The sequence below is a fragment of the Nothobranchius furzeri genome, chromosome 4 (assembly GCF_043380555.1).
Source record: "Nothobranchius furzeri strain GRZ-AD chromosome 4, NfurGRZ-RIMD1, whole genome shotgun sequence".
NCBI classification, from domain to species: domain Eukaryota; kingdom Metazoa; phylum Chordata; class Actinopteri; order Cyprinodontiformes; family Nothobranchiidae; genus Nothobranchius; species Nothobranchius furzeri.
Genome location: NC_091744.1, coordinates 46,605,771 through 46,621,254, shown reverse-complemented (window position 1 = coordinate 46,621,254; position 15,484 = coordinate 46,605,771). Strand labels below are relative to the sequence as shown.

Sequence of the window (15,484 nt, the reverse complement as noted above, 5' to 3'; positions counted from 1 at the left end):
GGGTAGCTGCAGATTTAAGGGAGCCAAATTCAAGACTTTTTAAGACCTTTTTTAAGGCCACTTTGACCAAATTTAAGCTATTTTAAAAATTAAATTTAAGCGATAATTTCCAGCTCTTGCCTGGAGCCGGTGCTAACCACGTCGCGAACGTGGGATTAGCCATCCAGTTACCATTAAACTTGCCCTTCCCCATGGCGCAAGCTCCCACTAGCTTAACCAGCTAATGTGCTCATCTAAAAAAAATGGCCCCCTTTCACAACCAATTGACCGCGTACGGTTCCGCTTACGGCAACATCATACACAAAAAATGCTGAACACTAGCTAGAGATTCACGAAATTTTTATAGAAATAAAAGAATCTTGTTTATTGGGTCTTTGGTCATTTAAGACCTTTGGAAACTGGATTTAAGGATTATTTGTCATTTTTAAGGACTTTTAAGGCCTTAAATTAGGAAAAGCTAATTTAAGACTTTTTAAGGACCCGCGGATACCCTGTTAAATATTCATGTTCTGATTTTACTGAAAAACTTGTTCTGTAATAGTTCCTTTACTATTGTGATCAAACATATTTAATCTCTATTCTGAGGCAATAAACAATACACATAGCAACTTCTGATCAATCCATATCCATTTCAGATTTAAAATAATGTATTGATGAAAACCACACCCACTGATTTCCAAATAATAAGGTGGATTCATCTGTGTATGTCCTTTGATCCGCATTAGTGATGTTTTCAGCACCAGAACAATGAAGCAAAGAAACAGATTCCTGAGTTTATATTAGTAATTTTATTTATTAGGTGCATCTGACCTGTTCTATTTTTCTCTGAAATGAGATCAAATCAGTGCTTCTATGGGTTGTCTCCTCTCTGCACTAGAAACATGTACTTTATTATAATGTTCACTGTAATGCATCTTGATGTTCTTAACAAATAAATTAAATCAAAGATATTGGTCAATAATGCCAAATATGTAAATTTGTGTTTCAGTCATTTTTATACTGGCTTAAAAATACTTCATTAAGTCTGCTAAGCAGGGGTGTAGAACGTGTTTAATGGGGCCAGCCCGGTAATGACCTTGGACCAAAATAAAGGGGGCAGAAAGAGATGTTTTTCCAGACGCCAAGAAAAATTAAATGCCAACCCCCCTGCAAAGTGTGTCACTGAGAGTTTAAAACAAAAATTATTCTTGTGCAAATATTGGTGTATTCACCTTTAATACTAGTTATTAAAATGCAGCAGATGCTGGACTGGTGCAGTTCAAAGTGGAGCATGAAATAAAACAATGTTAACATACATTTCTGGGGAAACACTGTCCTGTAACTAGGACCGAGGAAGCAATACGACCAAAGTATCATTCCTACCCTGAAAAAGAATACTCTGATGTACATGAGACGAAAGTCAGCGTTTAGTGGCTAAACACTAACCTTTGGGTGTGTGAATATAAGCCGTCGTTCCATCTTCTAGCTGGACAGCCTGCCCGTCTTCAAGCTGTAAACCGTCTCCTCCTACAACATGCAGTCAAACATCACTTTAATGTCACCAAACCTAGGCTCTTAACACAGAGCAAAGACACACAGTTATTAGGTGCATCTATCTAGAGACTGCAGGGATTTACATCATACCTGTCTTGGGCATAGACACATGCTGAACATATGCAGCTGAGCCATCCTCCAGCTGGATCACCTGACCATCCATGATCTGACCATCTGAAAACGAAGCTTTGGTCTCATGCTGGATATATGCAGTGGAGCCATCTGCAAGAGTGACGGCCTGCAGGCTCACTGTGTCCATATTCTCCATCTGATCCCCATCTGGGAAATAATGAACAACTTTTAATCGGTGGTGTAACATGTTGGCACCATTGGGATCAAAAATATTATTTTTAAGTAAGAAAAATGACAAAACGAAGACTAGACAGAACTTCTATTAATCATCATGGAGCACATGTGTAAAAACTTCCCCTGGACCTCAAACCTAGGCACTCACCCGCCACCGTCACGGCTTCTGCCAGACAGAGAGTAACCGGCTGCCCGTCGGCATCGTGAAACTCTGACATTCCCTGGGAGTCCCGGTTTATCTGGGCTAAGAGCATACTTCAGCTGCAGGAGTGAAAAACACATTTGGGTTGAGCAGTTGGTCACATTTGTACTTTTGTTTTCTGCTCTTAATAATCACAAAAAATGTTACTGACCCAAAACTTGTTTATTTTAAAAATCGCCATCTTACGTTCCACTTTGGAATCCTAATTTTATTTAATCTTGCTTCCTGATGGTCCACCGTACACACACACACACACACACGCACCCTTTGGTGGCACCGTGAGGAAAAAACACCGACTGTGTGATTCTTGTTCAAATATGTCTTCATTGTCTGCAGTTCTGAACCTCACACTTTCTGATACCTTTTCAGTAGTTTTGATTGTCGAAGCTCCTTCGAAAACACCTTTTGTGAGTAACTGTTTGGACCTCCAGGCAGCTTTTTACAGCAGCACTCTGTACGTGGTTTTTATACAGCCGACTGATTAATGTAGTTCATTAAGGTTCATTTAGTGCCTGCTTGCATTTTAAATAACATCTGAACATTACAAAAACATTTAGTTGAAGATAATCCTAAATTGACCCCATTTTAGCAGCAGCCTTTAAAACAGAAAACCGGTAAAGCGATGATTTCTGAGTGTTTGAGACTGCCCTAGAATAACTTGTTTAGCATTGTTGGTGTTTTTGCTTAAGAGAAGCAGCTGCAGAATCAGTCATGCATTTCTTGAAATGCTTTTTCCTTAGTAAGGTGAGGGGGCTGGTGCAAGTCCATCAGTCACCAGGAATTCATCTGCATTATGAATCTCCATTATCCCCTGGTCAGGTCTCCAGTTCATTAAGGAGACACACTCACACTTAGGGACAATTTATTCACCAATTAAACAATTACTTTATGAGATTTTAAATTTATTATTTTTCTCGACGTCTGAGAATTTCTAGATTGGATTCAACCTGAACCTTGGAAAACACGTAACCACTATCCAACATGCAACTTTATTTGCCTCAACCCATTCCACATAAGTGCTATTTACATATGTTTCAGACATACAATTAGTCGCTTTATTACCTGAAATCAGTCACATATAAAACCCTACTGAGATAGACCAAACGAGACAGCTGTCGGCTCGAATTATAACGTGTTGTTTTAACAAACTGCAAGTTATTGAGCATTTAACACAAATATGCTTGGTCTCAATGTTTATACACACACAATAAAATATATGCATACATAAATATAGATGAAAGTTGTACGTAAAGCTTCCATTATAAAGTTAAACTGCTTAGCTAGTCATCAGTCAAATTGGCTAGTTCTGGCGCTTGTTGAACGTAGCACTGTGGCTGGCTAGCTACACCGCGCTACAATTGTGACTTGCAAAATTTCCACCTTAAGGGAAATCATCAGAAAAAGTTTAAAATAATTGAAGAGTAACACTATAACTGGGCTGCCAATGCTGCGCCTTTATCCAAATAGTCTAACACTTCAGTGCTACAACGGTGTGAGCTAGTTAGCCACTATGCTAACAGCACAGCTAACACCGCAAACGGAACTGTCACGACTTTTTAAGCGACCAAGATGATTTCTTCTTAAAGACCGAGTCTGACTACGATAATAGATTCAGTTATTTTCAGCTGCCGTGAAAGCATCAGAAAAGCCTGCACAATGACAGGTGCAACAAAGCTAGCTCTTTACGATGAGCAACTAGCCAACTTCGACAAACTAGCAGCCGACTAAGAAAACAAGGAGGAATCCATGAGCTAATTAATGATATCGTACGCATTTTCAGTCGGCACATTTCAGTTTTATTTTTTTCCCATTTAGCAGCATTTTCACTTCTCCAGATGGATCCCTGTCGCTGCCTGTCACTCCCACTTACAGCAGAGATGGCTGTGGGAATAATGCATACTGGGTAAAAACCAATTTATATACTAACCTCCGAAAAATTTCCAACAATTCCTCCTGTTCGACCACCATGCAACAGTGCAGGAAACGAGAAGGAACGTCCACGCCCCGAAAACATGAATGACGACCAATTCTTACGGCTGTTGTCCCGCCTACTCCGCATAAATAAAAATGATTGGTTTGCTGTTAGTTAAATGTAAACCTATTGGCTAAATGCGCTGTCCGTTGTGTTGTAGTCCTCATCTGAAGCAACTATTCAGCTTCCGTGGCCACTGAAGGACGCCATTCTGCGCCGGTTTTCGCATTGTTTCTGGCTTTCGATTGTTTTTGCAGTCCGTCTGCTTGTAAATTTAATACTTCATCTATTGGCTGGTCGTGGCCTTACTTGAAACAGTAGGTGCCAAACCACCGTGTGCCACGATATGCGGTTACGTTGTTTTTTGAGCAGAACAAACAGCGATGTGTGGGGAGGTTTTTGGGCATCCATGTTGAAAACAAGGTCGCGTGGGAAAAAAAGGGGACTGTGGGCAATGCAGTGCAAACCAGCTCGGTGCTGCTTCACACAGGCGTCCGACAACAGGGCAGCACTACAGTGAGCCTTTTAGACTATGTTGAAACTCATATATACTACCAAATATCGTTTATATATATATATATATATATATATATATATATATATATATATATATATATATATATATATGTATACATAGTTTGAAGGAAGGATAAGGATCTATTGAGAACAGAACGATCACATTGATTGCATGACGTTTTTCCAGGTTTGTACGTTTCAAAGGTGATTAAATATATTATTTTTGACAAAACGTTTAATTTATTGGTTGCAGTGAAGAGCCTTTCAAGCAATATGACAAAAAGTATCGAGAACATCTCCTGTCCCACCTTTACACTAAAAACCAAAATGGATAACTAAGTTCACAAGTTTTGTGACTCCTGAATGATCCAAAGAAAAAGTCTTAATATTTTCTTGACAGAATTAATATGAGACTGTGTCCTAATCTGTCAAATAACATAAGTCAACTGAACTTCAAGCATTTCAAATGACCCATATGACAGCTGCTAACATTAGCCCTGCCCTATTTTACCTCTACATTTGTTCTTTTATCTGTGTCCATATTAGTGTTTCTCTCTGACCTTCATGCTTATTTAGAGCAGCTTATTTTTTCAGTTAGCTGAGTTCACCCGTGATTATTTTGCACTGAACCGCAGTCCAGCATAGCTGAGAGATGCTCAGGGAGCCAGTTTTTTTGATGTGTGGAAGTGGGTTCCCTCACTCATCTACCCATTCCACACTGACATCAGTTTGTTCATTCTGATATTCCAAGATTATCCTCTGATCATCCAACTGCAATCAGTGTGTCTATCCCTCCCCATTCCCCGTAAAGTCCATCCGTCAGAAATCATTTTGGATGCTCGAGTGTTCGTAGAACTAACCGCGTCTCCTTACCACACAGCGCGAGACTCTGCAAACTGCGAAGGTTGGTGTCCAAACATGAACTTAAATGAATGTAGATTCATAAAACACACTTTTCACATGTTTTAAAAGGCTTGTATCATGCAATTTAACACCTCCCAGACCAAACATAGGCACAATATAAAACAAAATATTACTGTTGATACAATTGATGTGTCATTTAGAAGCATTTCTCAAATTCACAATAATTTCCCTCTCTGGATTTGATTTTCCTAATAAAGTCTATAAAAGCCTCTGGTTTGTCTCCATCTGGAATTGTGGAGCCAAGAGAGCTTCAACTATCCACTTTTGGCTGTCAGTCAACTTCAGGGTTCATTTCAAGATCCTGGTTCTGGTCTATAGGGCCTTACATGGACAAGCACCATCTTACATTGGTGATCTTCTCAGTCCCTACACCCCCAGCAGGTCCCTGAGGTCCAGTGATCAAAACCTACTGGTTGTGCGGCACCGGGCTAAAGGTCAAAGGTGACAGGTCATCTGCTGCTGTGGCCCCCAGACTCTGGACCTCTCTCCCCCTGAGCCTGAGATCAGTGGACTCAGTGGTCTCCTTTAAGAAGCAGCTGAAGATTCACTTGTTCAAGCTGGCTTTTGTATGACCTTCTTCACCACTCTCTCTTTATTCTGCTCTCCCCACCTATTCCACCTTCCTCAGGATCCACTGATTTCCCTCTTTCCTGTTCTCTCTGTCTCTTAATCACAATTGTCTATTTTTTGCAAATTTTAAATATATTTTTAATTATTTTTTATTTCTTCAGTAAAAGTTTATAAAATACCGTTTTCTCTGGAGTTGTTTGAAGATGGCTGGTTCAGACTAGCTGTTAGCTCATCAATCATGTTAAACGCAAACTATTTTTTCACACTGAGGTTGTTGAGGAAGTCAGGTATGACCTTTATTTCAGTCAAACATGGTGGATTTAGTTTGAACAGGAAGTGTTGTGCCCAGTAGGAGGTTCCAACCTGACCGTCTCAGATCAGTGCTTCCCCTAACAGCAGCTTCCTGTGACTAAAATGAGACGACTGACCATCAGAAACATTCTTAGAAGATCTACCTTCAAACATCAACCACCTACAGGGTCACTCAGCCAACAACACCACTATTTCTGTGATTCTATCTGTATGGCTGCGTGTTTGTATGCTAGAGTAAACAAACGAGGAGATTCTTTAAAAATACTTTATTATGAAACACGGATGAGGCATAGTGCAGGTAGTACTATGTATAATACGCACATGACATAATTATAGGTTTTCAATGTGAAGCAAATAAAACAAAACTGGGTGCAAAAGTATGTGCAATAAAAACAAAGAGGCAGCTTTAGCATTGGTCAGATTTGATTTTAGATCTGAGAAGGGACCAGTCAGGGGTCAGAGGTTAAAGGTGAGCTGGAAGCTCTCTCCAGCTTTAACTCTAACCAGATGAGTCTGCTGCTGAGACTCCGGTAGACTAGCAGTGACGGCATACGTCCCAGGAGACACCTCAATGTAAAAATCTTCCTTTGCTGAGGAAACGTGGCCCTGAGGACAGGAAGGTTCATGTAACACTGCTGAACTGTCTCACACTCTCTCTCTCTCTCTCTCTCTCTATCTCACACACGCACGCACACACACACACACACACACACACACACACACACACACACACACACACACACACACACACACACACACACACACACACACACACACATCTTAAGACGAGCATTATTAATGAATCTGATTTAATCTTTCAAGTTGAAACTAATATAATGTTTTCATTGCCACAGGGGCCCTCAGTAAATGGCTCTTTTTCTTTTTTGGATTAAGTCTAGAGTATTTTTTTTTGTGTGCGTTTTGACCAAAGCCCCCACAATGCGGCTGAAAATTTGGTCCCAACCCGGAAGTACCAGAAATTGCAGTTCCACCCTCATCCACTAGGGGCTGGTGCCAGAAGTGAGCAAATCCTCATTGACTCCCATGTTAAAAATACCAATTTCACAGCAGAAATAAACATGTTTACAGCCTGGTACCAAAACATGTTTTTGGTTTAAATGATCTAGTTTACACTCATGACAACTCTGAGGGGGGTGAATTTTTTTCTCACTCTTCTGTTTAAGTGTATTAAAAGCCTAAAATTATGTATAATTAATGAGCATCAGACCCACGTGACCACAGAGCTAGCTCCGTGGAAAGGCCTCAGTAGAGCCTCGGTCTGGCCTGGAAACTGTTCCGGGATTTTGAGTCTCTGTGTGTGTGTATTCTGTTTTGGATATTATTTGTGCAATTGTTGGACAAAATGACTTGTTGTGGCATTAATTGCACTAATAGAGCGTCCAAGGAGTCTCCACTTCATTTTTTTCGGTAAGTAAAATTATATTTATGTATTATGTATGTCACTGCCAAGCTGAGCTTAGATTTTAACATGTACTGTTTAACCATGAAATTTAAATGTAATAGGGTAAACCCAGTGCATTTAACATAATGCTGCACTTTAGAAAATGGGTTGAAATATAACATGTTGGTGGAGCTGGGTTCCCACTATCGGCTTGTGGAGCTCTCGCAGACCTCTGTGTTCCACCCGGTTTTACCCAGCGGTCAGCCCGGCGTATCTCTGACTCAGAAGCTCTGGTGTTGTGCACAGTTAACTCCGGTTGTAGCTAGGTTGCTACCTCCGTTAGCTTAGCTCCCACCTCCGCGTTAGCTTTGGGTTAGCTTCAGGTTAGCTTGTAGCTAGTTCGACCGGGTGTCGTCAGTTGATCCCAGCCTTACAGCCCCACCCTCAGCTCCTCCTCTCTTCCCTTTTGTGGAATTGTCTGGGCTTGACGGAACCTGTGACACGGTCAAAATGGCGGTGGTGGCTACCTCCCATTTGGCCTCAAAAACGTGATATTGCAGCATATGGAAACCCTTTGTCCAATATTTATATGTTGATGGTTTTGACGTCAAAGCTTTAAAAACATTAAAGCTGAGTACACAGTCATTCATGAAGAAGACAAACTATAATAAGTGAGTCAGTTACATGTTTCCTGGTCGGCAGTGCTGATGTCCACCCAGCTCCAGGACACATGTGGAACCTGGACACGTGGGTCTTCTCAGCATCACTGGGCTCTTTGCACCGTCCACACTCATAAAACTCCTGCACCAAAGGCAAAACCAGATTTTAGATTTCTGTGTCTTCTTCAGCATGACGAGGAAGCAGGAGGGACTGTTCTCAAGGCCAGCCTGAACAGGTGAGTTTTCAGCTGCTTCTTAAAGAGCATGTCAAGTGTGCCTCAGAGTCGTACCCCACCCACGTATCAATTTTAAAAACTGCAACATTAGTAGGCGTTGCCTGGAGGACCGAGAGGGCGGAGCCGCGGCAGTGACGAAATGATGGCTAACTAGACGATGCTAGCTCCCTTCACTCTGAGCAGTTATTAGAAGTGGAGGCCGTTTCTCCCCCTCCTTACACAGACACTCGAGAAGAAAGGGACCAAGTCTATTTGGAGGAGACAAGCGGACCTGAGCCTTATTGTTTTGAGCTTGTGAGTTGCCTGAAATTACCGGAACCGACCCAACAGAACCTGCTTTGAATGGTAAGTAGCCGTTAGCCATAGCATTGGATTAGCTGCAAGGTTTGACTCCACGGCCCTAGAGCTAGTATTCAGCATGTTTTAGAGGTTTATCTGCTTCAACACACCTGGTTTTAATCAGCAGCAAATAGCTGAGCTGCTTAACAGCTAATCTAACCTGTTAAAGCAGGAAAATCCACTGAAACGTGCTGGATATCAGCTCTCCGGTAGCCCTGGGCTCAAGTTGCAGTCTGCTGCATAAAGTTATGAAAATACCCTATGAGAAAATTATTCTGTAATGTGTTCAGCCCACTAAAACTGCCCTGATTTCATTATTTATTTACTGATACTAGCTGCTCTTGGTTGCAGGTGGTCCTCTGGTGTCTGCAGCTGGTCTCCTCTGCTGGTGTCGTCAGGATCAGGAGCTTCCAGAAGAATGTGCCTTTCAATGACTCTTTCCCCCTTATTTGTTATATTAATTAAATAAATCTCAATTTATATATTTCCTATTTTTGTTCATGTCCATAAATGCTTAAACATGCTTGAAATTAAAACGAGCTTTTAACAGTGAGGTGCTAGTTTAATTCATCACAATAGAGCTAGTTAAACATGCGACAATGTGATAATTCAATTAATGTAATTTATAAATATTCATTAAAATATCAAAACTGGAATCAAAATGAGACATTTGGCAGCACAAAAAACTTGTCAAACACATTATTTATTATAATAATTGTAGGCAGACAGGAGACAGAGCTGATGGAGGTCCTCAGTCATCGAAGGATGGCTGAAGGCTTTCCAGGAACAGGAGATGTGGTGTTGTTTCTTCTCTCTCTATTCTGCCAGATGAGCTGATAGGTTACAGGTATGTGAGGACATCCTCATGCTGTCACAACCAGATGACAGTAGTTATCAGGTGATCAGCCAGGCTAATGATGAGATGCAGAAAGAAAACAAATCATGCAGAAAGAAAACAAATCCAGGACAGTGTACTATATGTGGTGTTGCTCACCTTATGTGCTCTTATAAGTATTAACGTGTGCCTGCCTCATGGTGTAGTCCATATTTTGCTGAGTGTCCTGCAATAATGCAGGTTATTAGTTAATTTACTTTTGATAGCAAAAACAAAATATTTAATGTAAAAGTTATTTACCAGGTGAATCAGCTCACACGTCACCACCAAGTGTCACAGGGCCAGAATCAGTAGACTCCTTCATGATGTCATCACATACTTATTTAATTGTTAATATCTTAAAATTTCTGAAATGTTTTAATTTTTTTACCTTGAACAGTTCACTGAGCTTGCACTGTCACTGAGGTGGAAGCTGGAATCTACAGCAGACACCTCACATCGTCAGGGGTGTGGACGCTGCTCTGGGACTTTCTGGAAGATGAATTTCCGTCATGGTCCCTGTGTCACCAGACACACAGCAGCTGGGAGCTCTTCTGGCTGGCTATGTAAAAAACAAATAAGCAGCACATTTATAAATGTTTAAAAGAACATAAAATCACGTGTAACAATAATCTGTAAAACAAATTAAAACTAGAAGGTGATAATAAAATGTTTACATAGAGGATTATTAAAAATAATTCACCTTTGCTATGCCGGTAAGGCTTCATGTCAGCCTGGACAAGTGCATTCTTGCAGACTACTAAATCAGTCTGACAGCCAATGTCTTGGGCAGATTTAGTCTGAAAAAAAAAATAGAAGCACATTGTTGTTGGAGTTTATAAAGTCAGAATATATTCCAAATAAACTTGTCTTATATAGGCGCTTTATAACTTTCCTAGTGTGTGATGTTATTATAACGTAAAAGTCAGTCAGTATGAGGTGGAGAGCCTGAAATGCGACCTCCTGAACAGAATTCCTCACAGAACCGGGTCACGCTGTGGTGTAAAGCTGGATTTCACGCTGTAATGCTGTCAGTTAGAGCCACTGTTGCAGAATTACCGACTGAAACAAAAGCAACCCGAATTTTCTCCGAGCCTGACAGTCATGTGTACCGTTTTGTCGGCCAGGGCTTCGAGATATGTTCCGATTCGCCGCTGATTCTAACCTTACATCCCGGGACCCGTTCCACATTTGGTGAACTTTACAACTCAGCCCGAAGGCAGTGAAGGCTGATATTAGCTAAATGGAGTGAACCACGTCTCTCAAACTTTGCATTTAGGTATGGAATTGTCTTTAGAAGATGTAAAACCTTTATTTAGCTTACTCACCTCAGACTGGAGCCCGCCGTGGTGGGGGAGCAGAGTCGGTGGGCTGCATCTAAATCGCGGAAGAGCCACGGTGGGCACGGCCTCCCTCTTCAAACGGAGACGTGCAGAATCGCGGGTAAAATGCTGGTTGCAAACTACAGCACCAGGCACACTAACACTAAATAAGTATGTATAACACTAAAAGCTATGCTAAAGACTAGGATATGCTAATGCTAATGCTGAACTATGGCTAACCGTCCTACACTCGCTTGCAAATCCAACTCCCAACTCGCCACAAGGCGTGGCCGAGACTCTCGATGCTTTATAACGTTGACACAGAGCTGCTACGTAGTACTCTACTGGTTTACGTAGTATCTTACTCTTTAGCCATTGGCTAAAATTTATTCAAAAAAACTCAAATTCTATGTTTTAAGCTGAAGGTGGCGCATTACTGTGGTATTTAGGCAGAATTTTTAATTTTTAAAGAAAATGCACCAAAATGCTAAAATAAAGAATACACACATTTAAAACACTATTAGACACTCATTTATACAGTTCATCAGCAAAAAAAAAAAGTTAATTTAGACGTTACTTGCTCTTTAAAGGAGACCAAGACTAAAAATATATTTGAAATAAGCAAAAAATAGACAATTGTGAATAAAAATGTTAAGAAAGAGAGAGAGAGAGAGAACAGGAAAGAGGGAAATCAGTGGATCCTGAGGAAGGTGGAATAGGTGGGGAGAGCAGAATAAAGAGAGAGTGGTGAAGAAGGTCATACAAAAGCCAGCTTGAACAAGTGAGTCTTCAGCTGCTTTTTGAAGGAGACCACTGATCTCAGGCTCAGAGGGAGAGAGGTCCAGAGTCTCTGCACATGTGGAAGCACATGATCTGTCACCTTCGACCTTTAGCCTGGTGCTGCACAACCAGTAGGCTTTGATCACTGGACCTCAGGGACCTGCTGGGGGTGTAGGGACTAAGAAGATCACCAATGTAAGATGGTGCTTGTCCATGTAAGGCCCTATAGACCAGAACCAGGATCTTGAAATGAACCCTGAAGTTGACTGGCAGCCAGTGAAGCTGGAGGAGAAGCGGGGTGATGTGGGTGTGTTTGGAGGACTTGGTCAGAAGCCGAGCACAGGCGTTCTGAACCACCTGTAGATGGTTCAGGGAGGTTCTGCTCAGACACGTGAAAAGAGAGTTGGATATGTATAAAAACACATAATCTACTGTTGTCTTTCAACCTGCACAAAATTGGACAGTGCTAGGACCAGTCAGAGCAACAGGCAAAGTGACAAATGCATCGCAACAGAAATCCGTCAACGGGCAGTCCACCATGCAGTCAAAGAAGCAGCAAATACATAGTTTTTTTTAAACGAAGGACTGTACCTCTACCACCCAGAGCCCTGCTGCGGCTCCACTGGAGCATCACTGGGCCGACCTGCTGAGCAAAACCTTTTGCCATTGCTACAGCTGTTCTAGATGTCTAGGCTACAGAAATGGGTTCTAACACAGGACTGGGAATGATTTCACACTGAACCAGTCTAAGGATGTCCCCTTTGTTTATATAGTATGGACGCTCTAGTCAGTGGACAAACCACTACTAACCTTACAACGACGGGTTGTTTGTGCCATGAACTCGGTGATGGTTGCAAAGGCATCATCCAGCTCAGAGCGGGTTCTCTGAATGAACAAACACAAACACCTGAGCTGAAAGATAGCGCTGTCCAGGATCTCCTGGGCAGGAGGTTCTAGGATATTTGTCATTTATTACAGAACACAGGGAGATTGTACACCTTCACTGTTGGGTGAGTAATTTCATCAGAAGCAGTGGGGGTCTGGGATGCCCCAGTGCTGGTCCAGTCCACACACCGTCCGGAGGCTCGCTCCAGCACCTCCAGACCCAGTCGGCCTGAGCGCCGCAGGGAGGACTCCAGCCATGCTGGATTTGCCATGGAGACACACCTGGAGCAAAACCACAGGTGCCTGCCACCTCACCTGTGCCAAATAAAGTCACTCTGGTCAAATATTTGCGTAAGTAATGCTGTGAACATGAAGATAAACATGTAGTGGTAACTGGAAGTCAATAATTTAAAAAAATCATCCACAAGATGAACGATTTTGTAAAATCGATATGAAACAGCGCACGCGCAGTGATAACGTACGCACGTTGAGATGGACTAGTTTGTTACATTCCTGTTAGTTAGTTAGCTCCCCACCGGTAACTCACTCCGGTGAGACACCGACCAGAGGACGCCCACCTCGGTGCGAGCCGACTGCAGCGCTGACCTGCTTATCGAGTTTACCTGTTCGGGGGAGAAGGACCGCGACACTAACGCTTCCACAGATTCAATCCTTCAAAGAGAAAGTCCCATTTTAAACCACATTTACTTAAGTCCTCACATTTCCCCGTACAACTGTTTTCTTTTGAACGCGACCGGACGTCCTGCTGATTACGCCCCGCCCCTTCAGGAAGTCCAACACTTTCAAGAAGAAGAAAATATCATTTCTAAAGCGCCTCTCAAGATAAAAAATCACGAGGCACTTCACAAAAACAAAAAATATAAAAACGAATTTAGAAAATGATTAAAAATATATTTGAAATAAGCAAAAAATAGACAATTGTGAATAAAAATGTTAAGAAAGAGAGAGAGAGAACAGGAAAGAGGGAAATCAGTGGATCCTGAGGAAGGCGGAATAGGTGGGGAGAGCAGAATAAAGAGAGTAGTGAAGAAGGTCATACAAAAACCAGCTTGAACAAGTGAGTCTTCAGCTGCTTTTTAAAGGAGACCACTGAGTCCACTGATCTCAGGCTCAGGGGGAGAGAGTTCCAGAGTCTGAGGGCCACAGCAGCAGATGATCTGTCACCTTTGACCTTTAGCCTGGTGCTGCACAACCAGTAGGCTTTGATCACTGGACCTCAGGGACCTGCTGGGGGTGTAGGGACTAAGAAGATCACCAATGTAAGATGGTGCTTGTCCATGTAAGGCCCTATAGACCAGAACCAGGATCTTGAAATGAACCCTGAAGTTGACTGGCAGCCAGTGAAGCTGGAGAAGCGGGGTGATGTGGGTGTGTTTGGAGGACTTGGTCAGAAGCCGAGCACAGGCGTTCTGAACCACCTGTAGATGGTTCAGGGAGGTTCTACTCAGACACGTGAAAGGAGTTACAGTAGTCTAAGCGTGAGGAGATGAAGGAGTGGAGAACTGTCTCAAGTTCAGAGCGGGACAGATGGGACTCAGCTTAGCAACGTTCCTGAGATGGAAGAAGGAAGAGCCAACAAGAGAATCCAGAATCAAGCCACATTTCAAAATAAAAAAGCATCATTTTAAAAGTGTATTTATGTCAATGAATTTAACGCGTAAACTGAGCAGAAAAAGAAAATATATAAAAATTCAATAACAACCAGCATAGTGCGAGAAAATAACAGAAACATCAATACAATACTCAGGAAGTTTTCCATGATAACTGGGCTTTTCCTTGAATAAAATGATTTCTCTCAAATAAGCTATTGAAAATGGGGGTGAATCCGTAGGGCTGCCTAGCATGGAAAGCCACCCTATACATGTGAATGTATAGAATATATTTAGCTTTGGCTAATGACAGTCTGGTAAATATTAACATATTTTCTACAAATAGCATACATGAAAGTAAAATTATTTACCCCATTTCTTCTTGTTTGGCTCACAATTATTTAACATTGTGTTTTATATAGCAGACTGTGATTACAGCACTTAGTTAGCCTCTGAAATCTTAAATTTGCCATATTTTCACTTTTATGGAATAGTCAACACATCAGCACAGTGCCTTTGAATAATTAACCACTTAATGGATAGAATTAGACTTTCTCAGACTCATTTGTGATTTTTGCTAAAACAGAAAAATACTGCAAGACTCGCCCTGTCTGTTCTACACAGGAGCATTGGCAGGGCTGGCCAGGCTAAAATATCCTGTTAACGCCAAACTTCTGTAGCATTTTATTTTGAAAGAATTTTAAGTGTTTCTAAGCGCAGTTGACTCTATATTACTATCGCTATCTTTAAGACTAAACCAAAGGTTAGGATTTTTTTTAGCTTCATTACATTATTTTCATCTAAATGGTTTAAGGAGACAACCCGTTAAGAACTCCATAACAGTTGATTTCCTATACAAGGTTCATTTATGGGTTTACAGAATTGAATAGAAAGGTTTTTAAATCGACCAGCCACTGTTCTGATCTTCCTTTTCTCCAGTCCTTTAACATTTGGTGTTCTCACTTCTCCAGAGACATGGATTTGATTTAGTTTCAGTTATTTTCCTCCAGTCATTCTTTGTTTTCTTTTAGTCTCACATCCC

General features: G+C 41.5%; 2 protein-coding genes and 2 long non-coding RNA genes across 8 annotated transcripts in view; 1 reads left to right on the top strand and 3 right to left on the bottom strand.

Moving 5' to 3' along the window:
* Positions 1-4,417, bottom strand: part of znf143b (zinc finger protein 143b) — a 31,739-nt gene extending 27,322 nt beyond the window's left edge. The window contains exons 1-4 of one of the 3 annotated variants that reach the window (XM_015963931.3): positions 3,969-4,417; positions 1,988-2,100; positions 1,624-1,812; positions 1,426-1,506 (exon numbers count right to left, since the gene is read on the bottom strand). In XM_015963931.3, the coding sequence (XP_015819417.1) occupies positions 1,426-1,506; positions 1,624-1,812; positions 1,988-2,093 (376 nt within the window). In that variant the 5' untranslated portion in view covers positions 2,094-2,100; positions 3,969-4,417. Of the gene's footprint in view, positions 1-1,425; positions 1,507-1,623; positions 1,813-1,987; positions 2,101-2,192; positions 3,939-3,968 lie in introns of those variants that run through there. The other 2 variants (XM_015963933.3, XM_054732859.2) reach the window with 2 other exon arrangements.
* A 677-nt stretch (positions 4,418-5,094) lies between these two features.
* On the bottom strand, positions 5,095-15,396 carry akip1 (A kinase (PRKA) interacting protein 1). Of its 3 annotated transcripts, none has more exons than XM_054732866.2 (5): positions 13,369-15,396; positions 12,946-13,147; positions 12,758-12,832; positions 8,422-8,538; positions 5,095-6,941 (listed from the first exon to the last, which is right to left on the bottom strand). In XM_054732866.2, the coding sequence occupies exons 2-5, from the start codon at positions 13,102-13,104 to the stop codon at positions 6,792-6,794; spliced, it is 501 nt and encodes a 166-aa protein (XP_054588841.1). In that variant the 5' UTR covers positions 13,105-13,147; positions 13,369-15,396; the 3' UTR covers positions 5,095-6,791. The 3 variants fall into 3 exon arrangements, with proteins under 3 accessions (XP_054588841.1, XP_054588842.1, XP_054588840.1); XM_054732867.2 differs by having other exon boundaries at positions 13,380-15,396; XM_054732865.2 differs by having other exon boundaries at positions 13,456-14,104.
* On the top strand, positions 8,692-9,455 carry LOC129153538 (uncharacterized). Its single transcript, XR_008559535.2, has 2 exons — positions 8,692-8,977; positions 9,323-9,455. It is a non-coding gene; the product is annotated as an uncharacterized lncRNA (long non-coding RNA).
* On the bottom strand, positions 9,655-11,167 carry LOC129153537 (uncharacterized). The gene is made up of 5 exons (XR_008559534.2): positions 10,549-11,167; positions 10,237-10,407; positions 10,107-10,164; positions 9,966-10,032; positions 9,655-9,882 (listed from the first exon to the last, which is right to left on the bottom strand). It is a non-coding gene; the product is annotated as an uncharacterized lncRNA (long non-coding RNA).
* Positions 15,397-15,484: the final 88 nt, after the last annotated feature.

Coding starts and splice junctions, on each gene's coding strand:
- akip1 (XM_054732866.2), bottom strand. CDS start 13,104: ATGGCAAATCCAGCATGGCTGGAGTCCTCCCTGCGGCGCTCAGGCCGA. Junction 12,833..12,945: donor TTACTCACCCAACAGTGAAG/GTGTACAATCTC, acceptor TTGTTCATTCAG/AGAACCCGCTCTGAGCTGGA. Junction 6,942..8,421: donor CACTGCCGACCAGGAAACAT/GTAACTGACTCA, acceptor TCCTGTCCTCAG/GGCCACGTTTCCTCAGCAAA.